This window comes from Aotus nancymaae, unplaced genomic scaffold (assembly GCF_030222135.1).
Source record: "Aotus nancymaae isolate 86718 unplaced genomic scaffold, 86718_ANA_hifiasm-v0.15.2.pri h1tg000010l, whole genome shotgun sequence".
In the NCBI taxonomy this organism is placed as follows: domain Eukaryota; kingdom Metazoa; phylum Chordata; class Mammalia; order Primates; family Aotidae; genus Aotus; species Aotus nancymaae.
The window spans coordinates 69,367,795-69,385,737 of record NW_026988421.1 but is presented as its reverse complement, the minus strand read 5'-3'; the positions used below and the strand labels follow the sequence as shown (position 1 = coordinate 69,385,737).

General features: G+C 50.5%; 1 protein-coding gene across 4 annotated transcripts in view; it reads left to right on the top strand.

Annotated features, from left to right (window-relative positions):
- The window catches only part of DLG5 (discs large MAGUK scaffold protein 5), a 151,004-nt gene that overhangs the window by 95,700 nt on the left and 37,361 nt on the right, over window positions 1–17,943 (top strand). For all 4 annotated transcript variants that reach the window (XM_012466284.3, XM_012466286.2, XM_012466285.2 and 1 more), the window contains exons 6-13: window positions 1,590–1,849; window positions 3,094–3,406; window positions 9,847–10,031; window positions 11,727–11,852; window positions 14,687–14,819; window positions 15,229–15,356; window positions 16,028–16,203; window positions 16,577–16,680. In XM_012466284.3, coding sequence (XP_012321707.2) covers window positions 1,590–1,849; window positions 3,094–3,406; window positions 9,847–10,031; window positions 11,727–11,852; window positions 14,687–14,819; window positions 15,229–15,356; window positions 16,028–16,203; window positions 16,577–16,680 — 1,425 coding nt within the window. The remainder of the gene's footprint in view (window positions 1–1,589; window positions 1,850–3,093; window positions 3,407–9,846; window positions 10,032–11,726; window positions 11,853–14,686; window positions 14,820–15,228; window positions 15,357–16,027; window positions 16,204–16,576; window positions 16,681–17,943) is intronic.

The window sequence follows — 17,943 nt, the reverse complement described above, 5'->3', positions numbered from 1 at the left end:
GGCCTGGAAGGGCCAGGCAAACTTTCTTGGTTCAATCTTGGCATTTGAGGAATCCAGAAGCTGAAACCCAGAGATATGGAGTGACTCAGCCCAGGGCTCAGATCCCATGAGGTGATAGCCGAAGCCAGCAGTAGCCCCCCTGGCAACCTCTTAACTCATCATCTTGGTTTGTTTGATTCTCTATAACAGCATCCCAAATGAACTTTAGTGCCTGTCATTCAGAGTAGACTGCTATCTAGCTTAAAACCCTCCACAGCCTCCTGTCTCACTCGGAACAGTCTTCACTGTGAGCCCTGAGGCCATGCCGGGGCCCACTTCTCCAGGCCCCCTTTGAACCCCCCTCCTCCTGTGCCTTGGGCTCCAGCCACTCCACCCTGCCCTTCTCTTTGTTCCTAGAACACGCCTGCGGGCCTTGCCTCCGGGCCTTTGCACTTGCCCTGCCCTCTGCCCCGGTGTACCCTCACTGCTCTTCTTCACGTGCCTCCGAACTCTACAGTCACCTTCTTCTAGAAGCCTCCTCGGCCTTAGCCTCCCTCACAGCCCTCCACTCTGCTGCTCAGACGGCTCTCTCCAGCCCATTATTCTATTTTATTTTTTATTTTCTTGATAGTTCTTACCTTGCTCTGAAGTTACTTTATTTTGCCTGTGTGTCCACATCCTCCCAGTTAGGAGAAAAGGCCTATAGGGTTCAGGCTCTTGGCGTCACCTGCACCTAGAACAGTGCTAGACCTATTAGATGCTTGCACGGGGTGCGGGGAGACGCTACACCATGGCGGGGGTCATCCTAAGGCTTTTGAGAGTCTTGAGGTCCAATTTACATAACCTGATTCTGGGCTAAATGACTTTCTGGGAAGACTCACAAGATTCAGAATGTAATTATACTCAGTGACTGACATTTATTACAACAAAAGTACACAGAGCAAAGTCGGCAAAGGGGGAAAGGCGCGTGAGGCAAAGTCCGGAGGAAACTGGGCCTGAGTTTCCAAGAGTCCTCTCCTGATGGAGTTCCATGGGATGCACTTAATTCCCCCAGCATGGAATCACAACACAAGTGAAGTGTTGGCCTCCACGGAAGCCCATTAGAGACTCAGTACCCAAGTGTCCTCCTGGGAGCTGGTCATGTGGGTACTGCTGCCTAGCATGTACCCAGATTCTGGACTCCCAGAAGAAAGCAGGTGTTCAGCATAAGACACTCTGTTTGTACAGGCTCAGTACCAGAGCTGCTCCTATCACTGGAAGAAAGTTTTACATCAGCCTAGAGGCCTGTTTACTGTTTGGGTTTCTAGACACCATTTATTGGGGTCAGCCTTGCAAGCAGGCCTTTCTAAGGATATAGGAATCTCAGGCCTGCTGTGTTAACTGCTCGGCACTATACCTAATATTTAATACTTGTGATTGAGTGAATCTAAATGAATCAACCCAGCATGACTGCAGGGCTTGGAGAGTGGACCTCAAGACCCTCAAAAGCCCTAGGGTGACTCCCCCAACCTTGTCATCAGTTCTACCCTCAGGCAGATAAAGTGAGAGTGGGGAGGTCTCCTCCACCACCTCCCCTAGACCGTTGGTAAGTGGGACTCTCTGGTCCCCAGGTGTTGAAACACAACGGGTCATCTGAGATCCTTAACAAGCTGTATGATACGGCCATGGACAAGCTGGAGGTGGTGAAGAAGGATTACGACGCTCTGCGGAAGAGGTACAGTGAGAAAGTCGCCATCCACAACGCAGACCTGAGCCGCCTGGAGCAGCTGGGGGAGGAGAACCAGCGGCTGCTGAAGCAGACAGAGATGCTGACCCAGCAGAGGGACACGGCCATCCAGCTGCAGCACCAGTGCGCCCTCTCCCTGAGGAGGTAGGCCTGGGGCTGCAGGGGGGCCGGGGGCAAATGGGTCCTGCAGGGTTCCCAGCACCGCCGGGGGATGAGAACAGCATGAGTTACTGTGCTTTTTCAATCAAAAAATGCTTCTGACCAGGGAGCTTTGTTTTGACACCGCATCTGTCTTAGGAGTCGTGGTTCTCTCCTCCCATCTGAACATCCCTGTTTACCTGCGGGTTTCCAGACACCATTCAGTGGTCAGCCTTGCAAACGGCCCTTTCTGAAGATTTGTGCTGTGTTAACTGATCTGCACAACACTTAATAAGTACTGGTGCGTTCTGAGCATCGTTTGTTTGGTCTCTGCCATATGTCTCTCCCCTCCATGGCAGTCACCCACCTAGCAAATAGGAAAGTCAGTTATCTGGGGCATGTGTCTTCTATCATCTTTAGAGATGTGATAGATGCCCTCAAACAGTGTTTGTAGAGTATGTACCTGTGAATCACCAGTTCTCCTGAGCATTTTTCGGTTTCACATGAAAAGTGCTCACTGGGGATAGATAGGATTGACCATTGCCAGGTTAAACTCAGACAGATGTCTCTGCTGCAAGACTTGTCAGAGCCTTCAGTGTGGTGTGCAGTAGATAGACTCTCCAAGAGGGAGCCAAGATGCAGAGTTTCCCAAACATAAGTTATCTGAGAATATACTTTTTTTTTTTTTTTTGGTAATGGAGCTCTATGCAGAACCTGCGTCTAAGGAACACACTGAGAATAGCTGGTCGGAGCCATGGCTCTGATTTGCTGGCTGCCCATGTGGAAGATGCCCCCTGGCCTGGAACGACCAAGCTGTGCTTTTTGAGTAAACTTCATGACCTTGTCACAAGGCTGTACTGTTCGTATCTGTAAAAGGAGGCGGTTTGACTAAATGATCATTAAGGCCTCTTATCGCTCATATGCTGTTATCCTGGCATTGTTTTGTTTTCATTATTTTTAAAAACTAATGCGGCTTGACTGTGGGAGAAATATGCTGTTGTTTCTAGTGGAGCAGAGGGCATGATGTCCTCAGTTCAACTCCTGGCATTTGTAAAAGGCTGAGAAAAATTCCAGGTCTGGGGGCACTGGCACTCCGTGACTTTTCTCTCTTGGGGGTGGAGAGAGTGACTTCACTTGAAACTTCACGCTTGACTGTCCAGCACAGCAGAACTGGCGGGAGGCAGCAGCGTAGCTGAGCACTGACGGGGCAGGCCCCCGCCCCTCTCACTTCTCGCTGCCTCTCTCCCCAGGTTTGAGGCGATCCACCATGAGCTGAACAAGGCCACGGCACAGAACAAGGACCTGCAGTGGGAGATGGAGCTGCTGCAGTCAGAGCTGACCGAGCTGAGAACCACACAGGTGAAGACAGCGAAGGAGTCAGAGAAGTACAGGGAGGAGCGGGACGCTGTGTACAGCGAGTACAAGCTCATCATGAGTGAGCGCGACCAGGTCATCTCTGAGCTGGACAAGCTGCAGACCGAGGTGGAGCTGGCTGAGTCCAAGCTCAAGAGCAGCACGTCTGAGAAGAAGGCGGCCAGCGAGGAGATGGAGGCACTGCGGCAGGTAGGTGGGTGGGCTGGTGGCTGGCTTTGAGCCTCTCCTACAGCATCCAGGGAAGAGGGGAGGGGGTGCAGAGTGCACATGTGCAGATTAGAAGCCTCCTTCTGAGTTGGAGTAAAGGGCTTCTCATTGAAGGCCTAAGCAAGCTGGGTTATCAGACACCATCCAGGTAACTCCCAAGTTCATGCTCAGTGCCCAGCTCTAGTCTGGATTACAGGGAACAAGCGGGGAGGGAGGCCCAGACACCACCTTGGATGCCTGGAGCTTATACACCAGGAAGAGTCAGATGACACACACTGACATTCTCACACCCAACCCCATTGCTACATAATTGCAGATCAGTCTCATGCTGAAAGTCAGTGATATCTCAAGGACTTGCTTATTATGAAGCAAGATACCAAGGCCAAGTTCCCAAAGCCATAGATACGTTAGGCCTCTTGCTTCTGGAAGAGCACCCTCAGGAGCTCCTTTTCACCGGCAGTGTGCATCTGATCAAGTCTGCTCTTGAAAGCTTATTTCAGGCTCCTGCTGGGAAGATGTGCTAGTAGACAGAGCCCAACATTCTTCTCCTAAAGCCTTGCTTTCTGGGAGCCAAGCCTCCAGGGTGGTGGGGCTGGGATGTTCCATAGCTTTGTATTGGGCCACCTAGCTTGACTCTTGCGTGGCCAATGTGGATTCTCTGCCTCCTTCCTACCTGTCAGCCTCTGCTCATCCCGCATGCTCCTTGTCCCCAGTCTAGTTGAGCCCTGCTGGGGCTTGGATGGGCCTGTGGAGATTCCCGTCAGTCTGTGTTGTGTGTGTCTCTGATTAGAACTTCTAGACTTGATCACAGCAGACTTTTTTTCCTATCAGAATAGTTTTCAGACATTCATGCCACTCTATTCTGCCTTTCTCTGCAGGTCAGTTAGAATGCAGCTTTCATAAGTGGTTTATAAGAAGCAAAAAGCAAGGTGTTGAAGGTCAGGCAGATTGGCAGGGGTGGTGTGCATTGGATCATTACTACTAGGTCCTGCCATACCAAGTGTGAGGCAGGTGATGCCTGAGGGGTGAGCAGCACGTCTTTCAACCGGCATGACTTCAGGCCTGGCAGTGGCAGAGGGTGTGGGGAATGCATGAGACACAGGCCCCTTGCTGGGCCCTCTTCAGTCATGTGATCTTGAACCTCTCTAGGCTGGCTGTCTGCCTGCCTGCTTGCCCGCCCGCCCGCCTGCCTGCCTGCCCGCCCGCCCGCCCGCCCGCCCGCCTTCCTTCCTTCCTTCCTTCCTTCCTTCCTTCCTTCCTTCTCTCCCTCCCTCCCTCCCTCTCTCCCTCTCTCCCTCCTTCCCTCTGTCTTTCTCTCTCTCACTACCTCCCTCCCTTGTTCTGTCACCCAGGCTGGAGTGCAGTGACGCCATCTTGGCTCCCTGCAACCTCCACCTCCCAGGTTCCAGCAATTCTCATGCCTCAGCCTCCTAAGTAGCTGGGATTACAGGCACCAACCACCATGCCTGGCTAATTTTTTGTATTTTTACTAGAGATGTGGTTTTGCCATGTTGGCCAGTCTAGTCTCGAACTCTTGGACTCAAGCAATCCCTCTGCCTTGGCCTCCCAAAGTACTGGGATTACAAGTGTAATTCACTGCCTGGTGAGCCACTGCTCCTGGCCTCTGGGCCTTAGTTTTATTTTTAATTTAAAAAAATTTTTTTTTTGAGACAACCTCTCACTCTGTTACCCCGACTGTAGTGCAGTGGGACAATCATAGCTCACTGTAATCGTGACCTCTTGGGCTCAAGTGATCCTCCCACCTTAGCCTCCCAAGTAGCCGGGACTATAGGCGAGCACCACCACACCCAGCTAATTCTTAATTTTTTTATAGAGATACAGTCTCACTATGTTGCCCAGGCTGGTCTCAAACTCCTGGGCTCAAGTGATCCTCCTGCCTCAGCCTCCCAAAGTGCTGGGATTTAGAGGTATGAGCTGCTGCACCCAGACAGCCTCAGTTTCTTCATCTGCACAATGGAGTGGTGGTTGCGATGAACAAATGATTCAATATGGAAAATACATCATTGTGCCTCCACAAAGCAACAGTTAGTTGAGATGGACATTCATGATTATGCCCATCTGAATCTTACTACTCAGATGGGATTAGGATTAGGGCGAACCTCAGTAAACTGTTTCTGTGGGTAAAAATGGGCCAACCAAGTAATGGGAATTTCATGTAAGGAACTATCAAGACTTCTCCAGACCCCTGAGACAGAAGCCAGTGTGAAGACGAATATTTACTGCAATGAAAATTTTGAAAAGTCTGTTATGAGAATAAATTTCTAGTAAGTAAAGATAATACATTAGAACTCGGTAATCATCCTAGAGAAACCATGAACTCATGTTCACATTCTGGTGTCTGAGCACATAATTGTTGGGGGAAAATGTCAATATCAGATAAGGAGAACGCAATGATGAAGAAGGAAACTTGGAAAATGACCGATTCAGTAACTGCTCTGAAATGTCACAGAATGTCAGACACATGCCTGGGGAACGACAGTGAGCCTGTGTGGATGGAGTTTTGAGACTTTCTTTTTTTTGAGATGGAATTTCTCTCTTTTGCCCAGGCTAGAGTGAAGTGGCATAATCTCAGCTCACTGCAACCTCCGCTGCCCGACCCCCATTCCCAGCGATCCTTGTGCCTCAGCCTCCCAAGTAGCTGGGATTATAGACACCTGCCACTACACCCAACTAACTTTTGTGATTTTGGTAGAGATGGGGTTTCACCACATTGGCCAGACTAGTCTTGAACTCCTAACTTCAGGTGATCCTCCCAAAGTACTAGGATTACAGGCTGGAGCCACTGCGACTGACCCAGTTTTGAGATCTTTGAAGTTAATCGTGAAGGCTCTTTATAGAAATGTAGAAAGCACAGGAAAGTACAAAGAGCACCCGAGTTCCCCACGGTGCTGGTGTCCAGCAATGAGACACCCAGGCCTGACTCCCAGTACTCAGGCGAGCCGTGCCCTTCAACCTGGAGCCTGTCTCCAGCCTCTGCAGGGGGTGTTGGCTGGGCATCAAGTGCACCTGTCAGCTAAGGCAGGGATCTTTTCCAGGCCTCGTTCCGAGTCAGCAGGCTGGAGAGAGCCCCACTGCTGCCCCAGCAGCTCTGAGAGCTGAAATCTTCAGTTCCTTCTCAAGTTGGTCTGGCTTCATGTACTAGAGCACTCTCCACCAGCAAGAGCAGGCCAGGAGGGGTGGGTAGTGAGGCACCCTGGGGATTGACCCCCCCACCCCGTGGCTTCTGCCTGTCGGGGGTCAGCTGTGGGGGTCCTTCTGGCATGTCCAGCTCCCTCACTGCAGAGTTGTCTTCATTCTGTTCTTCCCGGGGGCTGGGCTTCAATTTCTGGCATCATGCTTGCATGCTTCTGTCTTCTATCTGCACCTCTTTCTCCATTTTCCCCTTTTCTTCTCAATGCCTTCTCCCCCTCTGTGTTGTTCTTTGTGGGCTGAGGCAAAGAGGGAGCAGATGGTAGCACTGGGAGGCTGGGGGCCTGTCAGGCTCTTTGCTGGGTTGGCCGTACCCTTGCCTCCTGCCTCCCAGAGGGGAGATGTCCTCAGGTGCTCCTCCAAGGCCACCCTCCTGCCTCAGGCTAGGAGCTGACCTTTTCTGGCAAAGGCTTATTGCTCCCAGGAGGAAGGAGGAACCCCGGGGAGTCAAGGTTGGCACCACTGGAAGCAGTGGGCCACCACTGCCTGTCACAGAGATCTCCCAGGTTCCAGCGCACTTTCCCAGATGGGCCCTGCTGACCGAGGCCCATCCATAGACGGGCAGCCCTGTCACTGTGGCCAGCCACAGACACACGCTTCTGCTGTCTGCTGCCCTGAATGCAGTTACACATCCAGCTACAGGTCCTGCTTGAGCTGAGCTTGGCTGTGGCGGACAGACTGGACAGCTCCAGGGGACAAGGCGAGGCAGCAGTTGCCTTTCCAGAACTTAGAGGCAGAGCGCTGCTGCAGCAGGAGAAGCTGCCCAGGAAGCAGAGGCAGGTGCCCTCACCCGAGAGCCGTCTACTCAGGGTCACCGCTCTGCACCTGGGCCCCACCCTCTCCTGGGACCCTGGAGTGGGCTCTGGACCTCTGGAGCTGAGTTGCAGCCCATAGGCCTTTCTCACCGGCCTCATGCCTGTGTCGGGCGAGTATCTTGTGAAGACCAGCCCATCTCTTCCCACGCCTGTGCCCATTCAGCGCAGGTAGAAGGAGACTGCAGGTGGTGCTTTAGAGCAGACTCAGACTGATACATGATGCTGAGGCAGCCTGGGGTAGAGGAGCCGGTACTGGATCATGAGTCAGCTCTGCAGGATGGGGAGCCCTGGCAAGTCACTTCTAGAGCCTGCGATTCCTCACCAGTGTAGTCAGAATCAATCAGTGGGTCACTGGGGTCCTCTGGGCTTCCAAATTTTACCATTTCTTTTAAGGTACCTCATTTCCCTCTCCTCTCCCCTCTCACCTCTCACTAAAACTAACTATAGTACGTCTTGTGTTCCTTATAAGGAAGCAGTATTTTGGGGATGCATTCATGTTGGAGACCAGCAATGGCGCTGGGCTCAGGGGACAGAAGGGAGCTGTGGACTGGGGGAGCCACCTACCTCCCGTGCTGCCTCTCATCCTGTCTGCACCTGGGGCCTCCCTTCTAGAGGTTCATCCACAGCACCATGGAGAAACCTTTCAGGGAAGCTACGTGGTAACACGTGTCAGCTCTAAAACTATCCATGAATGTATTGTAAAACAGCGAGTATAATGTAAATTTTAAAAAGTGATTATTTGTCATAAATTCTCTCTTTTTTTTTTGAGATGGAGTCTTGCTCTGTTGCCCAGGCTGGAGTGCAATGGGTCGATCTCAGCTCACTGCAACCTCCACCTCTCAGGTCAAGCGATTCTCTTGCCTCAGCCTCCCTAGTAGCTGGGTTTGCAGCCGTCGCCACCATACCCAGCTAATTTTTGTATTTTTTACTTGAGATGGGGTTTCACCATGCTGGCCAGACTGGTCTCGAACTCCCAACCTCAAGGGATCTGCCCACCTAAGCCTCCCAAAGTGCTGGGATTACAGGCGTGAGCCACTGTGCCTAGCCAAATAAGTTCTTGACTAAATTAATACAAATAAATTTTTTCTTTTTTTTTTGAGACTGAGTCTCCCTCTATTGCCCAGGTTGGAGTGCAGTGGCACCATCTGGTGTTGCTGCAATCTCTGTTTCCCAAGTTCAAGCGATTCTCATGCCTCAGCCTCCCATGTAGCTGGGACCACAAGCGCACACCACCATGCCTGGCTAATTTTTGTGTTTTTGGTAGAAACAGGGGTCCACCCTGTTGGCCAGGCTGGTCTTGAACTCCTGATCTCACGTGATCTGCCCGCCTTGGCCTCCCAAAGTGCTGGGATTACAGGTGTGAGCCACCGCACCCGGTCCCCAAATAATTCTTTTTGAAATTAAAAGTTCAGAAGGATTTTTATTTTTAAATAGTAAACTAAACAAACACTGTGTACCTTGTAAAGCTGAACAAAAATCAAAACTGAAATGATTTCAATGACTCCCAGGAACCATGAGGTCTGAGCAAAGACTGCCACTGCAGTGTCACCCTGGAGTTTTGACGGTCCTTTTTGTGCAAATTGTTTTTCAGCTCCTCTGCCTCTGTTTTGAGAGATGAGGGGAATTATCAACTGACTCCAGGTGTTTTCTTGTCAACTTCATTCTCTTCCCTTGTTTTCTATGCTTGAGATCTTTCTAAACATGCTTTTGCAGAGGCTGCCGTTTCCTGCTCTCTGGAGAATGCTCTGTAGAGGGAACGGAAGCTTTCTTCCTGTGCGTGCATGTCTTCCTGTGTCCTAGCACTTGGGGGTGGAGAATCCCGGGGTGGGGACACCAGTGTCATCAGTGTCTCTGCTGTCATGCTTCTGTTTTACATGTTTGGAAAGCCTTTGAGCCAGAGGAGGAGTTATTCATGCAGTAAATAACTCAATTTATTGTCTGTCATTTCCCCATGTTTTCTAAGGATTATAGACGTGTGGAGGGGGCTTTCCACATGAGTGCTTTTAAGAGTTTGACTTGAAATTTTAGTGGAGCGTTTAACTCTCTAGGGACGTGTCAAGATGCAAATGCTTCAGATTTCAGCTTTTTAAATGAGCTGAGGTACACAACACTTCACCAGCAGGAATACTGGTGTGTATTTTGTTTTTAAAAATAACTCAGTATGCCAGATTATAAACCAGGATCGCAGACATGGTGGGGCCTGGGAGCTAGTTAATAGAACCGTGGCTGTGGGGTGTGTAGTCACTGGGGGTATGGGTGCAGAGGGGGTGTGCTGCCATAGGCTCCATGTTTCCCTCCATCCCGCTCCCTAGAGCCTCAGCCCTACCTCTGCTTTGGTGGGAGGCGCTCCTGGTCTGTGAGGCTCAGCAGCCTCCCCATCTCCCTTGCTCCAACCAGATCAAAGATACAGTGACAATGGACGCTGGAAGAGCCAACAAGGAGGTGGAAATCCTTCGAAAGCAGTGCAAGGCTCTGTGCCAGGAGCTGAAGGAAGCCCTCCAGGAGGCGGATGTGGCCAAGTGCCGGCGGGACTGGGCCTTCCAGGAGCGAGACAAGATCGTGGCAGAGCGTGATAGCATCCGGTATGGGGTGCCCTCGAGCTGGCGTGGGCTCGTGTCTCCCTGGGATCGGGGATGTACTAGGGTCTGTTGGGAGGGTCAGAATCATTTGCTGTGTGTCCAGGTAAGGTGGGAGGAACCTGGGCTCTTCCTTTCTCACCCCTAGATGATTCCCCACCTTTGCCTCTTAGTTTTAGAATTTTCCATTATGTTTCTCTCTCCCATCTCACTTAGCCCTAGATGTCCCAAGTGTGCGCTGTGTTCACATGAGACCCCTGTGAAGGGGCACGAGGCTGGCCTCTTTTATTTGAGGGCTTCTGATGAGTAGAACACATCCAAAATGCATCCTTTCAGCAGTGTTCACCAGGCACCTCCTATGTACCAGGGTCTTAGATCCCTGGAACAAGGAGACCTTAGGAGAGGCTTGGTCGGGCAGGGCAGTGAGGGAGGATGATGCGTGACTGTGAGCTCCAGGGCTGTGGGGGGATGCAGGGCTCCCTGGGGTGTGGGAGGTCTCCCCAGAGAGCGTGGCATTTGAGCTAGAACTGGAAGCAGGAGTGGGGTTTTTCTAGGTGGAAAAGGGGGAAGCGCATTGTAGATGGAGGTGACCTGTGGAGTGTGCTCAGGGCAGGGGCAAGTCATGGGAAGGGCAGGTTGGTGAAATTCCCAAGGGCAGGTGTAGAGGCCTCGAAAGGGAAGCCAAGCAGTGTGGACTTGATCCTTGGCTGGAAAAGAACAAGGAGAGGCTGTGGTGGTGGTGGTGGTGGTGGTGGTGGTGGTGGTGGTGGTGGTGTTTGGGGTGGGGAGAGATAGTGACTTGGTATTTGGGAGTTTTCCAAAAGATTCCTTGTCGTTGGTCAGGGGAGAGACCAATGTCTCTGGGGGCTGGTCAGGAGATGAGGATGGCCAGATGTGGATGGTGAGGCCCTGCCAGTGGAGAGCACAGCTAGGTGCCAGTGTAAGGGAAGGGAGGCCCAGGGGCTGCTCCCTGTCTGCTTCTGATCATACCCTTCCACAGTGGTCTCCAGGGGGCAGTCCTCAGCCAGGCTCTGAGTAAGGTTGGGGGAGATTTGGGGTTGTGGAGAGGTGGGAACTAGCCGTCAAAGGATAGAGCCTTTTCAGAGCCCAGGGTCCTTCACAGCTAGGTCATCTGTCCCAACTTCCTTGGGGTCCTCTTTCATAGAGTCTCACCAAGCTTGTACTTTGCACCTGCACAGAGCTCAGAGACAGAGATGCATGAGGACTGGCTGCTCTCCGAAGGGGCTCCCATTTTAGTTGCTCTAGAAAGCCCTGCCTGTGGGTAGATGAGACATGTGATAGTGCTGGAGCACAGGCCTGCAGGCAGGCAGGGAGAGCTTTATGCAGAGGAGAATCACCCCCTAACCCCCAAAGCTGGCGTTAGAACAGGAAGAGTGTGCAGAGAGTAGTCCTTAACTCCAGGCACCTTGAGGGTGAAACGGGGCATTGGGAACCTGACACTTGTTGCCAAGTGACTGTGGGGGTGTCTCTTCCCTGCCCAGGTCCTCCACATTCCCTCTGTCATGCACTGCGGCTGGCCTCATTGGTCTTACCCCAGACTCCCAAGTGGTCCTGTGCATCTGGGGTTGGGGCTGGTGCTGGCAGGTGTTTGGAGTGGGACAGCCAGGCCATCTGCTGCAGACCAGGAGCCGCCTTCCCCCTGCCCCTTGAGGTGACCTTGTTCTCTGTTTTTTCTACCAGGACACTGTGTGACAACCTGAGGCGGGAGCGGGACCGTGCAGTGAGCGAGCTGGCCGAGGCCCTGCGCAGCCTGGATGACACCCGCAAGCAGAAGAATGACGTCAGCCGCGAGCTGAAGGAACTCAAGTAGGCTTGGGCGGGCACCTGCTGGAGTGGGCGTGCATCTGGGATCCCGGAGCCCCTCTCCCTTCAGGGCAAGGCAATGCTGAGTGCATTGACCAGGGCCTCCTCGTTGTGTCGAGCTGGCCGTCTGTCCTTTTACTTCACTCTGCCTTACTCTGTCTGTAGAATGGGTTTGAATGTCATCTCCATGTTGAATTAATTAGAAATTCTTAGACACAGGTTACTAGGAAGGGAGGGCCCTGTTCCCAGGCAGTCCATTTGGGGCAGGCATGTGTGTGTTTTCTATTAATTCATTCCCCTACTCATGCACTCGCTGGCTCACTCAGTGAGATTTTTCAAGTACCTGCTCTGTATGGGCCAGCCTCCATTAGAGGCATTGGAGAAATGGCACTGACAAGCATACCAAGTCCCTTTCCTCATGGGCTCACAGTGCACAGGGAAAGACACAGACCAAGGTCAGGTCCATCTAAGAGACAAGTATGTAAATGAGTAAAATAGCGACAGATTGTGATTTAGAGTTTTAAAGGCAATTGCAACCCCCATCCAGCAGTCCGTTTTGCCTGTGTTATTTGGATGCCCATTTAGAAGACTGTTTGGGGGTGTGAGGCATCCTCCCCTCGGTTACAGCAGCTTCCCAAGGTGTCATTTAAATACTTAGCAGCCTTTAGTAGTGCATTGAAATACAAAGATCAGGGTTTAAGCAAAGAAATTGGTGGAGCCCAACAGGCCATGGTCTAGAACCCAAATCTAGTTGGAAAGCTGTGGCTCTCTGTCCATTGTGTGACATTTCCCTCGCTGTTAGTATGGTGAGGGGGCAGTGAGGAACTTGTGTGTGAGTGCAAGTGTGCAAGCCTTACACACTCAAGCGATGCCTTTCAGAAGGGAGTGACAGCTTCTCTTCCTTCCCATTCAGTAAAACTCTTAATAAGACAAAGACCTCCATTTATTCTATAAAAACCCAGACTCTCTGGAGCTCGGGTGCTCTCAGGAATATTTTCGGGGCTAAGAAGCAAGGCAAGACTCTTCGCAGGGACCATCTTGGGTCTAGCAATGTGATAGAATCAAGGAGTTCTCTTTGAAGGAAAAATCTAGAACCTCTGGGTCGTGAACATGGGACGTTTTGCCTCTTGATTGGGCCACAGTTGCCTGAAGTTTGTGCATTTCAGCTTGTGTGTTCATTTAGCATGTTTGCGTTTGTGCCTCCTGTTTGCTAAGTTCTCTAACTGGCAGGATGCTGGTGAGGGAGTCTGTGTTGCTGCCCGGGAAGCCTTAGGCACTCTGGTGATGCCAGATGAGACGGGTGCGGGGAGCATTGAAGGCTGAGCTCGGGCTGCACTGGCCTAGGGAGGGGCTGGGGCAGCGTTGGAAGACATTGGAGCTCTGTCCTGGAGGCTGAGTGATACTCTAGAGCTGGCCAGTGAGAGCACAGCCTAGGCAAAGGTGTGACTCTGGAGCCTGTCTGCTGGAGCAGGAAACACAAGTAGGTCAGGAGCCTGGTGGGCAGCGTTGATGAGCTGGCAAGGCAGCCTGGGCCCAGATTTCAGGAAGGATGTCACAGGCAAATCACCTGAGGATGTAACAAGGCTTCTGAGTCTCTCTTTCACATCCTCTTTACTGGGTTTTTCTCAGAGCTAACATTTTTAATTTTGATGAAGTCAAATCTATCTTTTTTTTTTTTTTTTTTTTTTTTAAAGACACAGTTTCACTCTGTTGCCCAGGCTGGAGTGCAGTGGTATGGTCTTGGCTCACTGCAACATCTGCCTCCCGGTTCAAGTGATTCTTGTGCCTCAGCCTCCTTAGTAGCTGGGATTACAGGTGCCTGCCAACACACCCAGCTAATTTTTGTATTTTTAGTAGATAGGGGTTTTGCCATGTTGGCCAGGCTGGTCTCGAACTCCTGGTCTCAAGTGATCTGCCCACCGTAGCCTCCCAGAGTGCTGGGATTACAGGCATGAGCCATCGTATCCAGTCATCAGTGAACATTTTTTAAAAATTGTAACAATGGCACTAAAGGAAATGTTAAGAACTACGTCTTCATCCTAATGTAACTATTTAAATGGTATTTCCGTTGCTTTTTCTGTCAGTTTGCATTTCAATTTGTGATATAGTTGGGGTTAACTTTTATCCGAGGTTAAGGGGTTTGGGTTGAGATTCATTTTTGGCCATGGATGTGCAGTCGCTACAGCATCATTAGTTGGAGGCTGTCCTTCCTCTGTTGATTTACGCACCTTTGGTAACATGGGGCATTGCTAGGTTCCTTGTTCTGTTCTACAGACCTATGCGTCTGTCTCCCTGACAGCAGCACACAGTCTTGATTGCTGTAGTCTTGAGTCGGGTAGAGAGTTTCCTCCCACTTCAGTGATTTTCAAAATGGTTTTAGCGATTCTGATGCCTTTTTGTATACATTTTAGAATAGCCATCTCTATCTACAAAAAATCTTGTTGGCATTTTGATTTTTTTTTAATTTTATATTTTTGAGATAGAGGTCTTGTGGTGTGACCTCCACTCACTGTAGCCTCCGCCTCCCGGGTTCAAGTGATTCTCCTGCCTCAGCCTTCCGAGTAGCTGGGATTACAGGCACACACCACCATGCCCAGCTGGCATTTTGATTTTAATTGTGTTAAACTTCTATATAAATTTGGGGATAATTTGTCTTTTTTTAAAAATTGCTATGAAATATCCCAGAAGCCTTGACCTGACTCTCTGGATTATTGAGAAACAAGGGGGAAAGGAGCCCGTTTTAGCTCTCACAAATGGCCTGCCTCAGTTCAGAGCTGTTAGGCAGTGGGAGATTTCACCTCCCAAGGAGCTGTCACCATGGCTCTCTCTGTTCACAGAGAGCAGATGGAATCCCAGTTGGAAAAGGAGGCCCGGTTCCGGCAGCTGATGGCCCACAGCTCCCACGACTCGGCCATTGACACGGATTCCATGGAGTGGGAAACGGAAGTTGTAGAGTTCGAGAGGGAGACGGTAAGCTGCCTCTGATGGTTCTTCTCCCGCTCTCCCTGATGTGAAAACCTTGGATGAGGGAGGAGACGATGGCCCTCTTGCAGTATCCCCCAGTTTCACTGCTCCAAGTTTGGAGGTTATCCTTTTCCCTCCAGGAGTGCGAAGGCATCCTTTCCCAGCAGCTGTTCAGGCAGGGTTGCAGCCGGGGAACGGCATGGTGCTGGGGGGAACTGAGAGGGATGTCTGTCTGTAGTGGCCAGAATTGGCAAGTCGCAGGTACTCATAGGTTTCCATCCTGAGGATGGAGTGTCTCATCAGATGAGGTGAAGGGATGGTCCCCCACATTTGAGTGCGCAGCTTGAGGGCTGAAGAGCCAAAGGTCTCTGTCACTGCTTTGTGAAGTGCACTGCTACTGCTGCTGTTTCTACAGGAGGATATTGACTTGAAGGCACTGGGGTTTGATATGGCAGAAGGTGTGAATGAGCCTTGTTTCCCGGGGGACTGCGGCATATTTGTCACTAAAGTGGACAAAGGAAGCATTGCTGATGGCCGTTTAAGGTAAGAGTTGAGGCGCAGGCTCTGCAGGCAAGGTGGGGCCCTTCTCCTGAGTGCAGAGGACCCGAAGAGAGCCAGGTAGCACTTAGGTGAACGTTTCCAGCCTCAGACTCACAGGCCTGCAGTCTCACCAGCTAATACTGCTCCATAAAGAAACTGCTTCTCAGTTGCCTCTGAATCTGATTTTTCTCCAGTTACCAGGTGCTGTCTTTTGCTCCTTTGGGTGGGAAAGTGCTCAGGGGATATGTGTGAGAGCCCAGGATGTGCATGGCATGCTCATTCAGTGAAAATAGTCATGATGATAAAATAGCTAACACTTATACAGTGCTATTTGCTGAGTGCTGGTTTAAGCACTTTATATAAATTGATTGATTAATCTTTACAACCCTACGAGATAGGTGTGATTATTGCCTTCATTTTACATTTGAGGACACTGAAGCCTGGAGGGGCTAGTTCATACAACTAATAAGTGGTAGAGCCAGGCTTTGAACCCAGGCTGTCTAACCTCAGCATCTGCAGATTTCACCACTCTGCACTCCTGGAAGAGGAGATTTTCTGAGCGTGTATGTGGGACACTCTTTCTTTGGCAATCAGCCCCCTGAATGGGAGCAGTGGGTGGCTAACCGCTAGTACCCAGCCTGTGTGGGTGCTGACCTGGCTGTGTCCCTTCTCAGGGTCAATGACTGGCTGCTGCGAATCAACGATGTGGACCTCATCAACAAGGACAAGAAGCAGGCCATCAAGGCACTCCTCAATGGGGAGGGGGCCATCAACATGGTTGTGCGGCGGAGGAAGTCCCTGGGTGGGAAGGTGGTCACACCACTGCACATCAACCTCAGTGGACAGAAAGGTAGCAGGCCTGTGGACATGGCAGAGTTCCTCATGCTGCAGGGGCCCTTTTTTGTGGACAGGGGCCGGAGTTGTCCCTTAGAGCATCTCATTCACAGGGATGAAGGGCCAATGCCATTTAAATGTAGCCCATGTGCTTTCCTGGCAGGAGGTTGTCTGGGCCCTGAGTCTTGCTTTCTGAGTGTTTGATTCATTAAAGCAGATGTGACTGAGCCCCTCCCCCCGATTGATGGGACCAGGGCAGGGTATGGGGTAGACAGGGCGCAGCCTGCTGACATCCTCTTTTATAAGAAGATGGTAACAAAGATGAGGTAGGGCAACCGGGGCTGGGCAGCGAGGCCAGGGGCTACCCAGTGACCTCCTGTGGCTTGCAGACAGCGGCATCAGTCTGGAAAATGGAGTGTACGCTGCTGCCGTGCTGCCCGGAAGCCCTGCCGCCAAAGAAGGGTCCCTTGCTGTGGGAGACAGGATTGTCGCGGTAAGTCTCAAGGCGGGAGCCGGGGTCATCTGCTGTGCATAGACAGTTTACATTTGTGAGGTTTGAGCAAGACGTAATGAACAAAGTTTTTATATTCTCCTTGTTCTGGGCATTGTACCATGTGAACATTTAAAAATAGGTTTCATGATGGTATGTTTCTATTTACTGTAGAAAATTAGGAAATAAAAGGTCTAGGATGGAAATAAGAATCACTTGCATTGCTACCACCTGTAAATAACCTTTCTCCGTGTTACTCTGTCGCCCAGGTTGGAGTGCAGTGACGCAATCCCAGCTTACTGCAATTTCCAAAGGTTTAGGAGGGAAATAAGACTCACTTGCAAAGGTTATCTACCAATTGTAGATAACCTTTATTAACTTTTTTTTTTTTGAGATAGAATCTCGCTCTGTCACCCAGGTTAGAGTGTAGTGGCGCAATCCTGGCTCACTGCAACCTCTGCCTCCTGTGTTCAAGCAATTCTCCTGCCTCAGTCTCCTGAGTAGCTGGAATTACAGGCAGTGTGCCACCACATCTGGCTAATTTTGTACTTTTAGTAGAGACAGGGTTTCACCTTGTTGGCCAGGCTGGTCTCGAACTCTCGACCTCAGGTGATTTGCCTGCCTTGGCCTCCCAAAGTGCTAGGAATATAGGCGTGAGCCACCTCGCCCAGCTTTATTAACATTTTAAATGTAGTTGGTTCTCTTACATTTAACGTTCTCATGAATGTTTATTAATGACAGTTTAGAAAATAGAAATCATTGTGTTGTGACTTTTAAACCCCCACCTTTTTTTTTTTTTAACTAACTGTAATGCCTATTTTTATTTTTGTTTATTACCAAAGTAAGTCCTGTTTTTTGTAAAATAGCCAAGAATACAAAAATACATAATGCGAAAAGTGGCAGTCCCTCTCTTCCCCCTTTAATTCTGCTCCTAGAGATTGGCACTGCCCCCATTTGGAAGATAAGCACCCAGCCCAAACCATAAGTGCCCCTAGAAATCTATCTATATATAGATTACTGTTGTTTTGCTATTTATGTACAATAATGGGATCTGCAATTTGCATCCTATTTTGTTGACATCTTTCTAAGTCCAGCCTGGTTGATGTTACCCACCTCATGGTATTCTGTTGTTTGATTATGTATAGTTTAAATTATCCCCCTATTGATGGACATAGAAGTTGTTTTCAGGGTCGGCCATTGCCAACAGTCCTGCAGTGAGCTTTACCTGTGTGCACAGCCACTCTGGAGACACCTAATGGTATCTCT